The sequence below is a fragment of the Sebastes fasciatus genome, chromosome 3, assembly GCF_043250625.1.
Source record: "Sebastes fasciatus isolate fSebFas1 chromosome 3, fSebFas1.pri, whole genome shotgun sequence".
Taxonomy (NCBI): domain Eukaryota; kingdom Metazoa; phylum Chordata; class Actinopteri; order Perciformes; family Sebastidae; genus Sebastes; species Sebastes fasciatus.
The window spans coordinates 11,125,764-11,145,588 of record NC_133797.1 but is presented as its reverse complement, the minus strand read 5'-3'; the positions used below and the strand labels follow the sequence as shown (position 1 = coordinate 11,145,588).

Here is a 19,825-nt window from a genome sequence, read left to right as displayed (position 1 = left end):
GGAGAGGATGGCTAGCGCCCCAGTTAGAGTACCAGTGAGGAATTTACAGCTTCAGTGGAGCTCGGGGTGGAGAAAGTGTTTTAAGGGGAAGTTGTGTCTACGTTTTTCTGCCTTCCTGCTGGGATTGACCGTCATGGGAAGAAAGAATGAGGGCGCGTCTGACCGTCAGCATTGCAGTGGTTTGACATACCACATCAAAGAATGGGATTTAGGTAGTCCAGTCGTAAAAATCAATCCAAGTAAATTAGCAACCAGTTTAAGCTTTTCGGATAATAATAAAGCAAATCACGTTCTTTGCTTTGATATTTTACAATTCACGTCCCTCTTTTTCCTTTTCTCTCTTTTCCTTCAACTCTTTTCCCCTTCTACAATCTCCGTCTGACCACTGATTATCAACTCTTCACACATCATCATTCTCTCTTTCTTCCTTCCCACATTTCTCCAGAGGATACCCTGAAGCTCCACAACGGCCCGGCGAAGAACAGCTACATGGAGCAGAGTTTCCACGGCCTCAACCCGGTGCTCAATATCCCTGTCAGCCTGGGCTACGTGGAGCAGGCCAAAAGGAACGCGGCCCTGACCGGCCCGGAGCTCGAGCGTTGGTCAGACAGCCTGGTGGGCGAGTTGTGGGAGGCGGCCGACATCTGCGCCGTGGGCCCCACCGCCTGCCCGGTCATGCAGGCCTGCCCCAAGAACCCTTGGAGCTCCCTGAGCCCAGACCCCAAATCCCACCTGGGAACACCGCGCGCAGACGGGCGCATCAGGTAGCAGCGAGGCCTCCAGCTGGACGGGAGGCCGCGGCACAGGAGATTCACTGTTGATTTTTATTTATTTAAGGGGTTTGCTGCAGGTAGGGGAAGGAAAAGTGTTCTTCCTCTGTCTCGTGAGGAGAAGGAAAGAAAAGAAAAAGTGGATTTTTTCGGGAGGTTGGTGAGGGTGTCTGGACAGAAAGCGAGGAGAATGATTTTCAGATCCTCCCACGGGGTTCCTCCTTTTAGGGGATTATGCTGGCTTTGCTATTTCAGTTTCTCAGTGTATTTATTTCTCTTCTCATGGCTGAGTTTTACTGTGATCAAACGTTGCAATTTTCGAGCATTTATTTTGCTGCTGAATGAATTATGAAGTCAGCTTTTAAAGCCCCGCACGGGGCACTGCGGTCATGTGACACTGGTAGCAGACGAAGCTCTGCTGCAAAAAAGGCCTTAGCTGTAAGACATATGCGAGGAGGTAGCCTGGTACTGAATTAAACGTGCCTCCTTAAGTGTTTGTGAACATAAACTAAATAAGAAGATATCTGAGTGGTCAGATGTACCCAAACAGTCGGGGGGAAAAAAGGATATTTTGATACGACTCAAATGCAGCACCATTAAAAGCGAACTCCCCGTTTATGGAGAAACTTTGAACAACAAATATTTTAGCATTGATAAAGCCAATTACTTCAAAACTTGAGTTTCTGATAGTTCAGTGACTCAGTTTGTCAATCAGTAGAACAAATCAGTAACAGCAGCACAACTTCTCTCAGTTCAGTGCCTGATCAGGATGGGGAACTGTTGTGGCCGAGCAGCCGATTAGACCGTCGTCAGGCTGTTAAATGGACGTTATCAGATAAGCCCCATAGATGTGGGTCAATAGGGGCCTACTACACCCATTAGTAGTTTTTATCATCCATTCACATGGTAGATCACCAAAAGAAGGTATAAAAGAACACGACAGCGACCTCTAGCGGCCGTAGTTATTATGACAGAAGCAGAAGCGGAAGTCAGACGCTGTAGTATAGACAGTGTGAAACTCAATAAAGAGTTGAGGATGGGGGCGAAAGATGGGTCACAAAACAAAGGGTTTTCGCACAGGAGACCCAAGTCCGCATCCTGTGTGTTGTTGTCTTTGTGTTCTTAGTTATTTTAAGCCAAAACACAATGTTTTTCCCTGAACTTAATCAAGTGTTTTTTTGCCTAAACCTAAAGAAGCCTTTTTTGTTTGTGGTCAAAACGTAACGTTTCATGCAGTTTTACAACATGTTAGAACATGTTGCTTTTAAGTTTCACTTTCACTTTTACAACATAGTAGGTCCCTACTGACCCACATCTATGGTGCTCATAGCAACTAATAACATCTATTTAATGGCCTGATAACAGTCGAATCGGTCGGGCCGGGCTAACCATCTGCTGCAGAACAGATCGTATATATGGAAAAAAAGAAATGAATAATACAGAGGCCTTTTCAGGATATTTAAACCTATTTGGATTATACTAAAAATTTAATGTAGACATTTTAGTGTTCTAAATTCATAAATGCTTAATTTGTGGTTGTTGTATAATAGTATTTTAAGACTTAACATTCACATAGTGTAGGTTTGTTTTAATAGAACCCAGATGTGACAGGCAGAGGACAACGAGAGAACTGCTTCGTCCGTCTCGGTTTTCTTACCAACCTGCCTCAAACTTGAAACACAATTATCTCAAGCTGACCTTAAAATTCTCATTTTCGGTGTACATTTCTTTTTTTTTTTACTTTCTTCCAGTCATTTCAATGACACTTTATGTTGTACATGATTATACAAGAAGTCTCAAAAAATTGTGTGAATGATGGGGGGAGGGAGTCCATGAGTCGCTATTTATTTATAAGTTTATATTAATACTGATATTTTTAGTCAGTGACTAAATAACTGCGACGCTGCCTTGGCAGCATGATAAATATTTTTTTGTAAAGAAAGCCGCCTTTATTTACAAAGGCCAACACCCCAAACTTATACTGTACCTTTTTATGGCCCGCACCTGTGTGTTAGTCAGTGTTGTCCTGTCTGAATAGATCTTCTTGTCTTGGTTTCCTACATGGCTGTTTGCCGAGCGCATCACAAGAGAAAGCCACTCTGACCCGTGAGGTCAGAGGTCAGCTGTACCTAACAACCTCGCCAAACAGCGATGGGGAACAAAAACACTCTTCACGACCGAACGCATTGGAACAACGTCTGGATCGAAGGAGAAACTGCTTTTCGGTGTTTTATGGTTCACGTCAGTTTCAGAATGATAGTGAGTGGTAGTGATCTTCATGCTGTGACAATAACGTACAATTTCAAGTGAATATTATATCGTGTCTTGATTGCAAAACGCATACTTAATTAGATCAACTCTATCTACATTTGAAGTACCTTTTCTGCCATCAAGACAATCTCTGGAGGGTAGCTCTGTACCGCAACACATCCTGAACAAGAGGTACGCTCAGATATTTGTTTTACTTTGAAATAAGTGTCATCTGGAGCCAATTAGGAGTTCAATCTGTGATTGTCAACATTGTTTAGCCACCACACGAGCTAAGTGAGTGTTTCTGCACCGGCTAATTAAGAGACATTACTGTTCATTAATGTCAAGTTCACCTTGCCTCTCTGTCGGATGTGTCAATTGCTATCACTCCTTCCCTCTCAAATCTACACTGTTTTCTGGGGTTGGGTTGTAAAGGACAATTTAGTTTTTTTTTCACTGGCCGGCTTCTGCGGCCACCTTTTAACTTCTAGTGCCACCGTGCTCAGAACAACTACTTCACACAATACATATTATTATGTAAGCTCAACGACAGTTTTGGAAAAAAGGTGAATTAAGTAAATGTATCTCAATGTGGAAGTCCTATTTTGTAACAAAATGATTAACAAATGAAGAAGATGTACATAGGTATTTTGTATTGAAATATTGTTTCAAAGGTATTGTACATGTAAATACAGATGTGGTAAAATGACATTGAATTATTAAGAGTTTTTTGAAGTGTCAATAACTGGGCACAAAGAGTGAATTGATGGTGTTTATTGATCAAAAGTACATAACCCGTTTCAGTGTTTTTGGACAGCCGTGACAACAACCTTGTCCTATTTGCCTCTCAGAGAAAATCACATGCCAGATTGTTGTTGTTCTTGCTGGAATGTATTGTCGAGCAACTGTTGCACAAATTTCTCTGAACCAACGTTTCCCCCCGTTATTTTGTTCCGGGGAGGCTCTGTGTGCCTTAGCTGACTTTTAGAACCTTCTCTGTCCATTAAAAGAAAAAAAACTTTTATTTTGTTATTGGTTTTGATCTTATGTGAAGAATACCATGAGTTTGTCGCGTGATTCACTGGTACTGCAACACCAAAAAGATGTCTGCTGTTGTATATATCATCAGGACTTCTGTCTTTATCAGCTTTTATTTTTTTTCTTCCCGTTGGGGGATTTGTTTTGTTGTACTTGACTGGCTTGTCTTACTTTTCTCTGACTGCTTTTTGGAAATAAAATTATATGGAAAATCAGCTCATGTGGATTGAAAACATTAAGTCTGCTGCAGCATCGTTCCACCATTACACTGCTGTTGCTTATGAAATACAAGTTGCTTTGCGAATGAAGTGCAAGTCCATTTAACTGCGTAACATTTAATACAGTGTATTTTTATTCACTCACCATCTTTAAACTTGAATCTTATTCTATCATTTTATTTTCAGGGATATCCATATAAAGTCCTAGTGGAAGGAAATTAAGTTAGTTTCAACTGTCGGGATGCGGGGGCAAGCAGGCTTAGCAGGGAATTGCAGACGTCCCTCTCCCCAGCAACGTTTTCCAGCTCTTCCTGGGGGAAGACATAATCTCTCCAGCATCTTCTGGGTCTATCCCGGGACCTCTTAACAGTTGGACGTGCCCGGAAAACCTCCAAATGGAGGCGTCCAGGAGGCATCCTGATCAGCTGGCCTCTTTCAATGCGAAGGAGCAGCGGCTCTACTCTGAGCTCCCTCCGGATGTCTGAGCTCCTCACCCTCTCTCTAAGGCTGAGCCCAGCCACCCTACAAAGGAAGCTCATTTTGGCTGCTTGTTTCCGCAATCTCATTCTTTCTGTCACTACCAAAGCTCAAGACCATAGTTAAGGGTTGGAACGTAGATGGGCTGGTAAATCGAGAGCTTTGCCTTCCGGCTCAGCCTCCCTCCTCACCACAACGGTCCTGTACAGTGCCCGCAAAACTGCTGATGCCGCACCGAACCGAGCCAAAGACTCACTCCCCAGCCGAAGGGCGCAGTCCTTCGTTTACCAGCAGAGCACCATGGCCTCAGACTTGGAGGTACTGACTCTCGTCCCGACCGCTTCACACTCAGCTGCAAACCGCTCCAGTGCGTGCTGAAGGTCATGGTCTGATGAAGCCAACAGAACCACATCATCTGCAAAGAGCAGAGACGCAATTCTGAGGTCCGTAAACCGGACACTCTCCTCATCCTGGCTGCGCCTTGAGATCCTGCCTATGAAAATCACAAACCGAAAAGGGACAACCTTGGTGGAGGCCAACACCCACCAGAAACGTGTTTGACTTTGTGCCGAGTATACGGACACAGCTCTCACTTTGGTTATACAAGGACCAGATGGCTCGTAACAGTGACCCCATATTCCCGCAGTACCCCCACAGGACTCCCGGGGGACCCGATCGTAAGCCTTTTCCAAATTCACAAAACGCATGACGTCACAGTCGTTGGATTTTCCCAGAAAAAACATCCCGCATTTTTCACATCAAAGCAGTCTACAGGCTTAAGTCGCAGAAGGTCTCATTTCACACAACAACCTGTTCACACAATGGCAATAAAAAACAATTAAAAAACATTACATACAGTCCCTTTAATGCCTTAAGTATTTCCCTCAGTCAAACTGAGGGAGTTGAATTGTTAACTGTGGTTACAGCTAGTTGCTTCCATATGTTTTCCACCAAATTAGCTTCAACAGTTGTCTTCTAGCAGAGATTCTCACCCAACGCCCACTTCATAACACTTTAATATGTGGCTACAGGCAATTTCAAATGAATGATGACTTCCTATAAACGTGACAAACCAAGTCATATTATTCAACCATAAACACAGTTATGAAGTGCAGTTACACTTGTTGTTACAGCATCTGAGAACAAAAGCAGAAACCTGCAATAGATAGGGAAACAAATCTTATTTTTTTGTTAACTCTGTGTGTGTGTGTGTGTGTGTGTGTGTGTCCCACAGGCTCTTTACCACGACACAGCGCTGTTGAGTGTTTGACAGGCCTTGATCAAAGGAACACTACAGTGGCAACAGATCCCATTTACTGTCCCATAAGACCTGGGACAGGCGGCCTAATTAGTCCTGACTTACTCTGCTGTATGCTTCAATTTGTGTGCAAATGTGTTTCCTGAGTAAGCATGTAAGTGAGTCACTAAGTGAGAAAGCAAAAAACATTGCGTGCAGGCTCACATGCATGTGTGGGCGTGCCGGATAAGGCGGATGTGAAGAGAAATGTGCAGCCTTGTTCACCCGCAGCAGGATGAGCGGTGTTATGTTTGTTCGACTGTGATGTGAAACACTAAAAGCTATGCTGCTATGTTGGGAGGAAATCACTCGCATTAATGGCAGATAAACACTCTGATGATCGTTTTCAGCTTTTAACTCAACCTCAATGACACACATGTTGCTTGATTAATTAGCACCCCTCAAATGGAGAGAGAGATTGGAATAACAGTGATAATAGGCGTCACTCTCACGACGGTAACATGGCCATCAGCACACTGAGCAGGGTGGATCACACCCATGTTAACCGATAATACAGATAATTTGCAAAATGGATGGTTTTTATTACCCTAATGGATTACCCAAATTGTATTTCTTGTGAACATAAAAATGTAACTTAATTTATATATAACAAAGAAAAATTATAGGTCTAAGTTTTTGTTGTTTTTTTACATATTATACCATGACTTTATTTCGACAACTATACTATGACATGTTTTCATAAAAATTTTCGACGTGCTATACTATGATTATTTTTTCATGAAATATTTCAACATATTACGCTATGATTTTTTTTCATGAAATTTTTCAACATACTATGACATTTTTTTTTTTGACATATTATACCATGACTTTATTTCGACATGCTATATTATGACTTTTTTTCATGAGGTTTTTCGACCTGCTATACTATGACATTTTTTCAGGAAATCTTTCGACATATTATACTAGGACTTTTTTATTTTTTCAACATTCTATACTTTGACTTTTTCCTCAAATTGTTTCGGAGAGATAAAAGGAGCGGGTCATTGAACTGAAAACCAAACATTTTAATGAATTGTTTAATTGACAGCGGGGCAGACATGACCCCCTTTGCCCTCTGAATGCATTCACCCTCTGATTCATACAGTAGAAAAAGAAGATGGAGACGTGGATGAAGCTTTTTTTTTTGTATTAAAGATAATTCATTTACAAACATTAAGGCATTGTAAAAGGCATTATCTAAACTCAATACTTCTAACATACAAGGCACAATTGGATAGAAAAGATAACTTAAATTATAAAAAAAAATGATATAATAACAAAAATAAAAGAGGCTAGAAAATAAAGGAACAAAAAAGAAATGCATAAATAAATAAATAAATAAATAATAATAATAAGACTGCACTCTTCCATAGTAGCTCTAGGGGTCATCATCATATATGTTCAGTTCTTCATAAGCTCTAAGGAGAGACTTTGCATGCTGTCCTTTCATTAGTCTTAAAGCACTGAGATGATTGTCCACAAGGTCCCTTTTGAAAACAGAAAATAGGGGTTTCATTTTCCTCCATTTGGATGCATGGATGAAAGAATTTGCCAGCAGTATCAGATTGTTCAATATCAAGTCACTCTTAATGTCCTTCATGTTAATACCAAACACAACATTTTCTCTTGCGAGAGGAGCAAGTAGTTGGATTTTGGTTGACAGCCAGTCCTGCAAATCTTCCCAGAATGCCGCAGAATATATACAGTGGAAAAACAGATGATCAGTCGTTTCAATCTCAGTCTCACAAAAGTTGCAGTTATTGTGTTAGAGTTAAAGTTATTGTGATCAACATTAAATCTCCGTCTTAGCAATTCATTGGATGGATAAATATTAGTCATTATTTTGAAATGGACTTCTTTTGTCTTGGGGCTTACAGGATAAGTGATGTATTTAGCTCTCCATTTCTTAATGTCTGATTCTGAAAATAGTTGGCTGATGTTGTTTCTGTTTGATCGTATTGGGTACAGTATGTTGGTCAGGTGATTACATAACAATTTGTTTGAGTTTTTCGCACCCAGAAAATCCTGACCATTAACTTGAAGCACAGGTAATTCTATTATACACGACTGTTTATCTATGTTTTGGACCAGTCGTCTAACTGGAACAGGGAACGCCCTGATCACTTAATGAAACTGGGCACGTGTGCAAACTATATCGTATTTTGAGTAGAAGCTTTCCCAAGACAGCAAGTATCCCTGATCATTCATTAGATGCATTATTAACCAGGTATTTTTATCCATCCAATGCTGTAAGCAGAGAGATTTACCATTACATAACACATGTCTGTTGTTCCAGATAGGGGTTTGGTGTGGGGTGAAACTGTGTCTGTACATGAGTTTCCAGCATAACAATACTTGTTTGTGAAATACAGTAAGGACAATTTGACTGGCAATTTTTCAATCTGAAAGTCACATTTAAGAACAAACTCAATACCACCCATTTTTTGAACAGACCTCTGGGGAGACAATACCAGGTACAATCTTTGTTTAGCAGAAAGATTTAAGCCATTTTAACTTTAGCACAGGGTTAGGGTTATTTAAACATTCAAAATCAATAGCTTACAGACCACCATCTTTGTATTCTTTAACCATTTCTGATTTCCTATTGTAATGAGCCAGATTTTTCGGGATAAAATTAAAGTTTAGTTGGTTTATGGTTTTTATGAACTTATTAGGTATGGCCATGGAATATGCAGGATAAATACACCTTGCTAAGGATTTCCATTTTAGTTTGGTATGTCCTTCCAAAAACAGATCTCTTTGTAACCACATATTCAGCTTAGTTTTACACTCAAGAATTTTGACTTGTATGTTTAAGGTCTCACGGATTTTATCATCTTTGGTTGTATGGATGCAAAGATATTTCACAGAAGATTTGATAGGAATATCATAAGCCTTTGTGAAGTTGCAATCATGTATGGCCATCAATTCACATTTATTTGTGATTGAGTTTTAAACCTGATGCTTTAGAAAACACATCAATTAACTCCAAGACCGTAGGGATTTGTTCTAAATTTTTCAAGAAGATGGTGGTATCATCAGCCAGTTGACTTACAATTATCTGTTGCTAACGTTTCTAGCAGGAGAGGACAGGGGGGAGTTGGAAGAGGAGCAGGAGCAGGAGCTTGAGCGGGCGCTGTTTCTGCATCCTAGTGGGTTAGGTGCACTTTCTCTCCTGTTTTTTATATATACATTACGTTAGTTTTCAGACTGAAGGGGGGTGAATTAGTTCCTTGCTCTATCTATGTAGCCTGCAGACTTTCACATCCCAGCTGGCAAAACTGTTCTGCAGTCAAACTTATCTTTAAACCAAGCCAGCATCCTCACGGCACACTGAATGCAAAATATCAAACATTTATGACAATTACAAATTGTATATCAAGGCCCAAACAAAGACTGTGTATATTTATTGTAAACAACTGTAAAGGACCCTACCTCTTCAATGGAAAACTAGATGAGAAAAACTAGACTAGACTATTCTTTCCAAAGAGACAGTGTCTGAAACTGGAAATAATTATGTTTTATGTGGAGGACGTTTTTTAAAATATTGTTTAGCACACCAAAAAGAAATCGAGTTGATTGTTACAATGAAACTTATAATAGTGTATTTGAGAGAACAAAGAAGTTAGCAGATTCCCAATATTATTCTAACTCTAGCACAGACATTGTGCTCTACATGATGTCCAGACTTCGAAAAGTCACTTTGCGTTTGGAAACAATGAGGACTTTATCAGTAAAACTTGCGACCGTCTGACCGTGAAGCTCGCAGCCAAATCAAGTGTCAATCCAATAAAGTATCAAGTGTCCATCTGGCCACTAGTGCCAGTCGGCCTGCCAACACGCACGCAGATGGCCGATTCTGATGCTATTCCACGTTTTAAGAGTCAATCAACTGTAAATCTAAACCAAGCACATGCATATCCAACATTTATTTTTGAAAAGCACATTAGAGCCATACTTATAATAAATAATACTTTAATAATATAAAATAAATCATTAAATAAATAATACTTGTCTTTTGCTGATGTAATTTTTTATGTTTCTTCCTTTCTTGCTTTGTCCAACTCTTAGATTATGACTTCCTTAACAATTGGCAGAGCCTCTCTACTAAGTACACACACATGCATACCAATCACAGACTGAGCTTGGGTTGTGTCCTGCTATGTACCTCAAATCACCAAAAGCAGCATAATGCTGCCTCATAAAATATACAACCCACTCTCTAAACTAAATGAAACATAGTCCACAGTCATCTGCAGTGCAAATCTAAGTAGACAGCGCTCGTATAATGTGTAGTGACAAAAGGTTTCAATTTCAAAAGTTTTAGAAAGTGAAAACTTTAAAAGTTTAAAAAACATTATTACAGGTTCACATTAAAACAAAAATGGTCGGCCAAAACATCTGCCCTCATTTAAAGGATAAGTCTGATCACATGCTATATTTTTCTTATGTTTAACAAATCCCATGAAAAGACCAAAACCAACAATGAGTTGATCCTAACAAGTAATGTCTGTGTAGCCAAAGCATTACCAGGAACATGGGCAGTGTATTTTATTTTGAATGAGTATTGTGTATTAATCCGCTGCTAAAAATAGTCCCGAACAAATACACTTTTTAATTCTGTTTCTGTAACATTTGATTAAAAACTACAATGCCCAGCTGTTTTAAGAAGTTATTTAGCCTTTTTCAAGAATTAAACTTCATATTTGTGATGCATTTTTGCAAAGTGACACTGCATTTTCACTGCCCCCAAAGTGGGGTTTCTTTACCGAGGACACTATTGATGCATCCAGAGGATGAAATTTATTCAGTTTGAAGAATTTGTGACAGCTCAAGGGTATGCGTGTATTCTTTCATCAGCTACACTGAATATGCGATGAGCTTCACTGACTTTCTCCCTGCGTGTTTGCTATGGTCCAACCCCTGTTATGCCTTTTTGAACAATTCCTCCTTGCAACATTCAGCAGCACGACTGAAAATGTTGTTTCTTTGTGACTTTTAAAAATCTACACTGTGGCCAGTGAAACACTCAAGCTGAGATGAGAATCGATCTGAAACTGTTGGTTGGGGAAAATACCATTTGAAGCCACCATCACCAGCCACTAAAAGATTTAAACGAGATGGAAATGGTTAGACTTTGATCACCAGCTGGCTGGTAATGACACTTATCTCTCTTATTGGTTCTCTAGTGGACAGAATAATGACATAATTTTTCAGGGCCAACACGCTCCTGCTACTCCGTGGAGAGCATCAGACTCTCAGCTGCACATCTGCCGAAAAAGATCCTTAACAGTCAAATCCGATTTGAAGCACCTCCACGCTGCACAGCTCCGACTTACACTGCTGGGCCAATATATTTCCAGCCAGGCAGAAGAAAGGCGGTACATGCTTGTGAGCTGGAGTGGGTGCTAAATATTTCAATAACAGCTCACTGACAGCGAGAAAGAGAGCGAGCGAGCAGGAGATGCGTCTGGGCTTGGTGCTAGACGCTGTGGGAGCAGCAGTGAGGGGTGACAGGTAGGTGCCAGTGTTACATGAGGAAGTGTCTGAAAACATCAGCAATCGGACGGATAACAACACCAGGAATGCTAAGAGCGAGAAGTGGGCCAAGGCCACATGGCACATTGATCAGAGAGGCTGGAGGAAGGCATCCGTCGAGTCTCTACTTATACACCTGCTGGTACAAGGTGTGTGTGAGCGGTAGAGACAAGCTTTTTCTCTCATGGAAAAAAACATGACCACAGGTGAGCAGACCTAGCTGAGATTAATCTGAGTTCATACACAGTTTTCATAAATTTATGTATGAAGAAGAAGAAAGCGTCCGTGGAGATCTGCTGTACATCAAGCAGACATGAAATCTAAAAAATAAAAAATAAAAACCAGTGGAGAAGGTTTATAGATGTTGGACAAAGATCCGCATTTTCTTTGATAGAATACAAGAAACTGTCGTTTATTATCAGGCTGCCTTGCTCAGTGCTAGTCATATATTTCAAAGTCTGGACCCAAATCATGAAAAACTGAAGGTAAACCAGTATAGAAACACAAGCCTGGCAGTTTAATTCCCCCTGCTTACCCATCCTTCACCCCGAGTCTTCGCCCCGTGTGTCCCAGAAAGTTCAACTTTGCTGGAAATTTTGACCAGCACAAACATTTGTATAGATCACACATTGTCCCTGCGGATTATCTTCACAGCAGCCCAATGAGTCTAGTTTGTACCACCCTAAATCTCAAGGGGAAAAGGGAACAGTATCTCTCTCTCTTGTAGTAACTACTTCACACACAGGTGATGGCAAGTTGTCGCATGATTTGTGCATGTCATAGTCCAGGAATAAGTCTGTGTCTGAGTGGCTGACAGATATACTGTATAATGCAGGACATTATGTAATATCACGCTGTGCTAAACTTTTATGAGCTGTTACATTTGGGTTATTTCCAGGCTGGGAAAAATGACATCATGCTGGGGAATATTAACATATAAAACTGGCACTCCATTAACACTTAAGTAATTGACTTCACAATTTTCAAGCAAGTAAAACTGTTGCTGTTCAGGCTGGTCTCATACGCAGTTCGTAGCTATAACTGCAAAAAGTGATGCACTGTAATTCGTGTGTATCCCACAAAATCAATTTGTGTGTAATGAACGTAATCGTGAACCAGGAAATATAAATAGTAAACGCTCAGAGAAAGTGGTGTGGTGACGTAGTTTAAAGAGCAAAAAGAAACACACTCACATAGGGCGGGAGGAAGGGGTGGTGGATGGGCCCAACAACACAGGGCTTTCATCCAGGAGACATTTGTTGGGATATAGATATAACCTACGCTCAAACTAGTCAACCTGAGAAGAAGGGTTGTGTCTAAGTCTACTGTAGATAACACCAAACAATACAATACAGTCATATACTGTAAAAAAAACAAAAAAAAACCTTGCCACTTATTAAACAGAAACACGTGTACGGGAAAAAGACAAGAGGATACCGGGGTTTTTTAACAGCCTTTATCCTAAAACAAAGCAGACATTTTCCCCAAGCCCACTGTGTTGAATTAACACATTAGGATTATTCAGTCCAAGTCTAACTGAGCCATCGATTCACTCAGAGCAAAGAGCCTAGGGTCGATTTTAAAATGCTGATCAGCTGTGTGTTCGAGTTAAGATGTACAGTGGAAATAAGTCAGGAGGGGGGAACGGAGGGAGACTGAGGAGGAAGCAGAGAGACGCAGACAGAGAGAGACAGGGAAGCAGTGTGTGTGTGTGTGTGTGCGTGTGTGTGTGTGTGTGTGTGTGTGTGTGTGTGTGTGTGTGTGTGTGTGTGTGTGTGTGTGTGTGTGTGTGTGTGTGTGTGTGTGTGGAGGGTGAAGCAACTGAGAAAGAGACAGAGACAAGGAGACAGCTCCCAGCAGAACTCTAAAACAACAGCGTGTCTTGCTGACGGATGATACGCACAGGCCGGCTGGCCAGCCATGCGAGCAACCCATTCCCTCCTGAACAACCCGTCACAGAACAGGATCCACATCAGCAGTGCACAAGAGGAGAGGAGAGGGGAGGAAAGAGAGATGATAAGGGGGAAAAGGAGGGGAGGGCAAGGTCAGAAGAGGAGAGAAAAGGGTGCAAGAGGAATAGGTGAGAAGGGAAAAGATGGAACGATAAGGCGAAGACGTAGATCAGGTGGGGGGAGATGAGGGGGAGGGAGGCAAAGTGAATCAGAGAGGAGGCCGGGGAGATTTGAAAAGGGCAGTTAAGCTGACTTTCTCAATTATTCATTTGGAAATCAATACAACCCCCATGCAAGCAGCGAGGGAGGTTAAAGAAAGAACGCCAGAGGAGATGATAGAATTTCACGAGATTTCATTTTTTAATTTGTGATCAATTATTTAGCTTTGGATGCTTGTGATTTCCAAACAGCCTTAACTGTACTTTCTGACGAGTTGGCCCCGGAGTTATTTAAAGAAAAATGTTGAGAAAAAGGGACGCGTGAATGTTCAATGTTGTGGCCTGAGAGGTCAGACTGTCCTTAGGCTGAGAATTGAAAGGCAAAACAACACGAGTGTTGTGTGAGGGATGTGTTCTGAAATGACCTGCCTGGATTAAGGAGAGGGTTGTAAAAAAAAAAGAAAATGGTTGTAAAAAATAACAGTAAAAATACGTCATGGGTTTACCTTCCAGAGTGCGCTCTACCTCTCGTTTGTTAAGTTGTAAGGCTATAGGAAAGCTGCTGACTGGTGGTATGACAAGAAAAATTACCCATGAATTGAGGGCTATAGCCTTTTGTTTGTGATCAGATCAACCCATTAAACCCCCTGACTCATCAGGTCCTCACAGCTTCCTCTCCAAACTTTTCCTTTGTGTGCCGCGGCCAGCGGGATCGAGGGATAGATCTCTTAAATGTCATGAAGACTGATGGCGGGTGTGTTAAAGTGTGGTGACATTACTGCCTCTACTCTCCCTCTTCCTAAGTCAGGCTTGTCTGCCTTCCGCACTGACATTTCGCCGGCCGTGTTTACGTGGGACTCGCCGGCCAAAATGCCACTCCAAGATTTATAGCTGTGAACACTGGCTGCTGGAGCGGAGAGAAGGTGTGTGCAACCAGGTAGAGAAAGGCAGAGAACAAATGAATTTGAGCATTCATTGGTTCTCCGTCTCCTCGCTTTCCTTTTTTAACTTTCATCTCCTCCCTCATTCCCTTGATATCCACTGCCATCTCCTCTGTACTGTGAAATTCTCCTCCCCTCCAGCCGAGCTTATTTCTTTTGTCCAAAACAATTGATTCTCTTCTCTTGTCCTCTTTTATATACATGTTTTAATGTTTTGTTTTAATGAGACAAAATTAGCATTTTATGTTTTTCTTTTCCCTCAATTGTAGTTTAAAGGATAAGGATGAATATATATATATATATATATATATATATATATATATATATATATATATATATATAAATGTTACACAAACAGGAATAAATAGTACATTTGTTGGGGACTTTTTTCAGGGGTGGATAAATCCACATTTGGTGCTCTAGTGAGTATTTCCAACAACAGGATATGTTGTATGTGGGATTGACTCAAAACAAACTGCAGTGCCCGTGTTCATCATAATGAAGGAACATGTCAGTGCAGCAGTGTGGCTCACTGCTACTACTGGAATATTTGGTTCTAACAGCTTGGCGATATAGTGACACAGGGCTAGTTGGTAAACAACTGTAACTGATGGCGAGCTAACAGTAGGCCTAGTTTAGCCTGCCATGCTAGCGCTAGTCAGTCACAAAAGGTTACCGAGTTCCTTTCTATTTTCTCTCGCTCCGTCCTGGATTTTGTTCTCGGGACTGTACATCATTTCATTCAATAAAGAGTTACTAAACATCGGGAAAAAGCTCTCCGAGCTTGAGCAAACTGTCAGCTAGTAAATAGTTAGCTTGGTTGAAAACAGGACAATAAGCGCACACAGTTTATTCAAAAGACATATTTGTAACATTAACTCCTGTCTCATAATTGTACAAAAAAACATTCTTCTTTTGTCAGCCGATTAGACTGTTATCAGGTCTTTAAATATGCATTATCAGTGGTTATAAGGCTCATAGATGTGGGTCAGTAGGGCCCTGCTACACCCATTAGTAGGTTTTATCATCTGTTCACATGGTGGATCTCCAAAAAAAGGAATAAAAAAAGACAACAGTGACCTCTAGTGACCGTTGTAATTTGGGAAACAAAACACAGGGCTTTCACCCAGGACACTGGGATTTAAAACTAACAGTTTCATACGGGATGTAGTTGTTTTTGTGTTCACAAGCGCTAAGTTTCACTTTCACTTTTGAAACGTAGTTATTTTAAGCCAAAACACTGTCTTTTTCCCTAAACTTAACTTAAGTGTTTTTGTTGCCTAAACCTTAATAAGCTGTTGTTGTTGTTTGTGTTCAAAACGTAATGTTTCATACAGTTTTACGTGTTAGAACGTGTTGGTTTTAATTTTCGCTTTCACTTTTACAATGTAGTAGGCGTAGTAGGCCACTACCGACCCACATCTATGATGGTTATGGTGAGCGATAACGCACATTTAATGGCCTCAAATCGGGTGCTTTTGTGGAGTAGTTTATACTTTGATGAGAAGGTTGAATAAAACAGGGTGGTGCAACACAGCTAGTAAACTATGTTAGCTTAATTTTGGACTCTTTGCCTCTCATAGAAATGGGTAGATTTCCCCATGAAATTTCTGCATTTTAAATGCTAGTGTGATCAGGCTTTTATTCTTCAAGAAAGTCATTTTGTCTGCTCATCTTTGTGTTCCTCCTCTCTCTCGTTTCTCCATCTTTTCAAGAGCTATTCTCTGATGAATGACCAACATTTTCCTTGCCATCATATTTTTAGATAGTCTCATTGAATGTGATGAAAGTTGTGATCACAGAGTTTCAAATATCACAGATTCTCTTAGCCTAGTTTCATTCCCTGGAGGGAAACACAAACCATAAGACAGGAAAATTTAAAGCCTACACTCGCAATGAGACTTCACTTCTGCTGTGGACACCGTTTTCCCTCTCGTAAAAAGACTCTTGTAACATTCCTGGTGGGCAAAAATGAGATTCAGTGAAAAGAGAATAGTCAGAAGGGATACTGAATTCGGGTTGGAAAAGGAAGAACACGTAAGAGCGCAACTTTTTCCGTGGTTCAATGTCATGGACGTGTACCACATAACTCTGCGTGGTGATTTCCTGTGAGACAAGCAGTCACATCTCAAGGGCATTGTTTTTCCTTCCTTTATGGGCTGCATGAAAAACGTCCTTTCTCTCCCGTTGCGCCCCAGTACGCCGTGTGTGACCCACATAAAACAGTCAAAAGGCCCCTGCCTATGTGCTTACTGTTTGTACACACATCATATGTCACACTGCACTGAGTGTCATCATTGCATGGCGGGGACATCAACTTCCTCTGTGGGAGCAGCTCTGCTGTATAATGTGTGGGATGCATCATCCCTCAGCCGCAGCACCAACCTCCAACCACCACAATCTCTCAGTGTGAAGAAGTGATCTGTCATGTTGGCAAGGTGGCATGCTGAGTCCCACTAAAACATGCACTGTTAAATTGTTTCTTTACGTAATGAACTACATCTCACGGATGGCATGTGTGACTCTTTGCTCCGAATATATTTATCATGTATCAGCACATCGCACATGTAACATGAGTGTATCTCCACATCCCTTTTTACAAGATCCATCTTCAGGAACGGGGAATGGGCCGACTTGGATGGAAATGCATTTTTTGACATTATTAAATGAGATTCGGAAAGATTTTATGAGCACAGTGGGTCACATAAAACTTCTTACACGCAATCCTATAATATCTTAAAACCTGGAAACAATTACAGAAACTGGAAACACAAGGTTTTCAACAGACAGCGACATCATCATTATCCATCCCCACAGCTGCAACCACGCTGTGCACCACTGCTGCCTGAATGCACACACTAATCACATGCTAAATGAGAGCAAAGAGTATTGGCTGCAATTGATTCTTTATACATGAATCCAGGGAAATATCGGAAGTCGCCATTACTGCGGTAGCATCTCTCTACAACACACGTTTGAATGCAAGCTTAACTTAGCTTAGTGTACTGTTTAGCTGTAAAATGATAAAGTGTGCTCCAGCTGGTGGGCGGTGCTGGTATTTCCTCAGCTTATCTCAACATGGCTACCAGGTCACTTTCTCATTTTACAGCTAAACAGTACACTACAAGATGCTTCTGAAAACATTTGAGGAGAGAAATAGGCATTACAGTAACAGAATATTGATTCATATTTGATCAGCGCTGCCTAGTTTGACCGTTTGATCGGAGTTTGTGAGTGATTGACAGCTGCTCCGGTCTGTGAAATCTTGCAGATGCCATGAGGAGCACCAGAGGACACAGAGGCACATGATTTTTTTTTCAGATTACCTGTCTCATGCACTACTGTCAGAATATAGTGACTGTTTTATAAAAAATATATGCTGGCATACCTAAATTATCCACTTGACATTAGTTACCCTATCTCCCTCTCATTTTTCTTATAAGCTCCATTTCCAGGTCATTTCTTGTCCTTGCTCCAACACAGCACAGCCTGCTGCAGAAGCCTTGTAAGTAAGACAGACCAGCATCATATCCTCTTCCATCCCTGTGAGGTTTCTTCCCCCTCTCTTGCCTTCCCTCCCTCCCTCCCTCCCTGCAGTCTTTCAGTCCAGCCTGCTCTCCAGGCTCACAGGCCCAGCCGGTCATGATGAATGTGGAACAGGGCCCAGCCCAGGCTCCTGCCATTACCCCTTGACAATTTATTACCCTTTATCTGTAGGCACAATTAACCCAGGCCCAGGAAATAGGGACTTATCAGTCCTTCATTAACAGGACCTGCCCATGTCCCCATCCCTCTTTGTCACCTGACACACACACACACACACACACACACACACACACACATGCACTTCAGTCTGTGTGGGCTTTCAGTTTCTCTTTTTGTATATGGCTCGCTGTTCTTACCATCTGCATAGACTTGCTCTCGCTCTCTCTCCACGCACGCAAGCACGCACGCACACACACACACACACACACACACACACACACTCTTTCCCTTTATCTCTGTCCTTTTCACATGTCCTTTTGTTCTCTGTCACACACACACTCTGACTTTCTAAGAGATTGTATTTTTAAACGAAGATGATGAACACCGAGAGTGACATTACAGTACTTGTGTTCTGATCTGCGTTTTTAGAATCCATTACATTTACACTCAATCGGCCTAAAAAAGAAAAAGAAAAGGTCTTCACTGTGGACAGTTTTCTTTTGAACTGACTTCTACTGAAGAAACAGTGAAATTTGTTGATGGTGTGTTCTGGGGATTGTCCAGAGTAGCTGTGTCCTAAATAACTCACTACTCACTGTATAGTGGACTATATAGTGAGTTTGCCATTTTGTAGTGCTGTCCGAATGTATAGTGAAAATTATTATACCCTATATAGTGGACTCAAAGTATCCCACAATGCAACGTGAAAAGTAGTGGACAACAATGGTCACTAACTGAGCGCTATATACCATCATGCATTGCGCTGAAGGAAAAATGGCAGACGGATGAGAGGAACGAGAGCAGCGGGATTGAGACTAATCCATGAATTGATTTAGCAGAGCACTGCATCACAACACAAACGGCCACAAAGTACTTTGTATTTATTAATTTGGGAAAATACGCTCCTTACCCCCCACATCCACAACGGCCGTTAATTCTTACCTTTCACAATAAAAGCCCTAGACATACAGTATACGTTGCATCACGGCTTACCAGGGGAACTTAAATGTACTCAGAGCATTTCGCTAAGAGACAGCTGAACAAAATAGCTTACATATGTATTTATCACACACAAAAATACATGTCAGTATGTACTATGGATGATCTACAAGCAGATGTTGATCTGGCACGTTTTAATTGTGCGATAGCAATGACGTAATTAACGGCTCCGAGAAAATGACCCGAGTAGTGTCCGAAAGTGTTTTTTGTTTTTTTAATTTTGCCGATGAGCTCACTATATAGTCCTCTACATAAAACTCCCTGGATAGTTAGTGGGGAGTGGTGAATGAGTGAATGATTTCGGACACAGCCTACGTTTACATGCACGCTAATATTCCACTCTGAATATGACAATATTCAGAATTTGCCAAATAGGTGCATTTGCATTCTTTTTGCTGAACAAGAGCAGACATCTTTCCTGCTGGAGTTAGGGCTACATGGGTAATTAAGCTACAGCGTCAGACGTATGCTACATGGTG

General features: G+C 41.2%; 1 protein-coding gene across 1 annotated transcript in view; it reads left to right on the top strand.

The window, feature by feature from the left end:
• The window catches only part of xylt1 (xylosyltransferase I), a 104,939-nt gene extending 100,666 nt beyond the window's left edge, over positions 1–4,273 (top strand). Inside the window, exon 11 of the mRNA XM_074628904.1 lies at positions 446–4,273. Within this exon, the coding sequence (XP_074485005.1) occupies positions 446–768 (323 nt within the window). The 3' untranslated portion in view covers positions 769–4,273. The remainder of the gene's footprint in view (positions 1–445) is intronic.
• Positions 4,274–19,825: the final 15,552 nt, after the last annotated feature.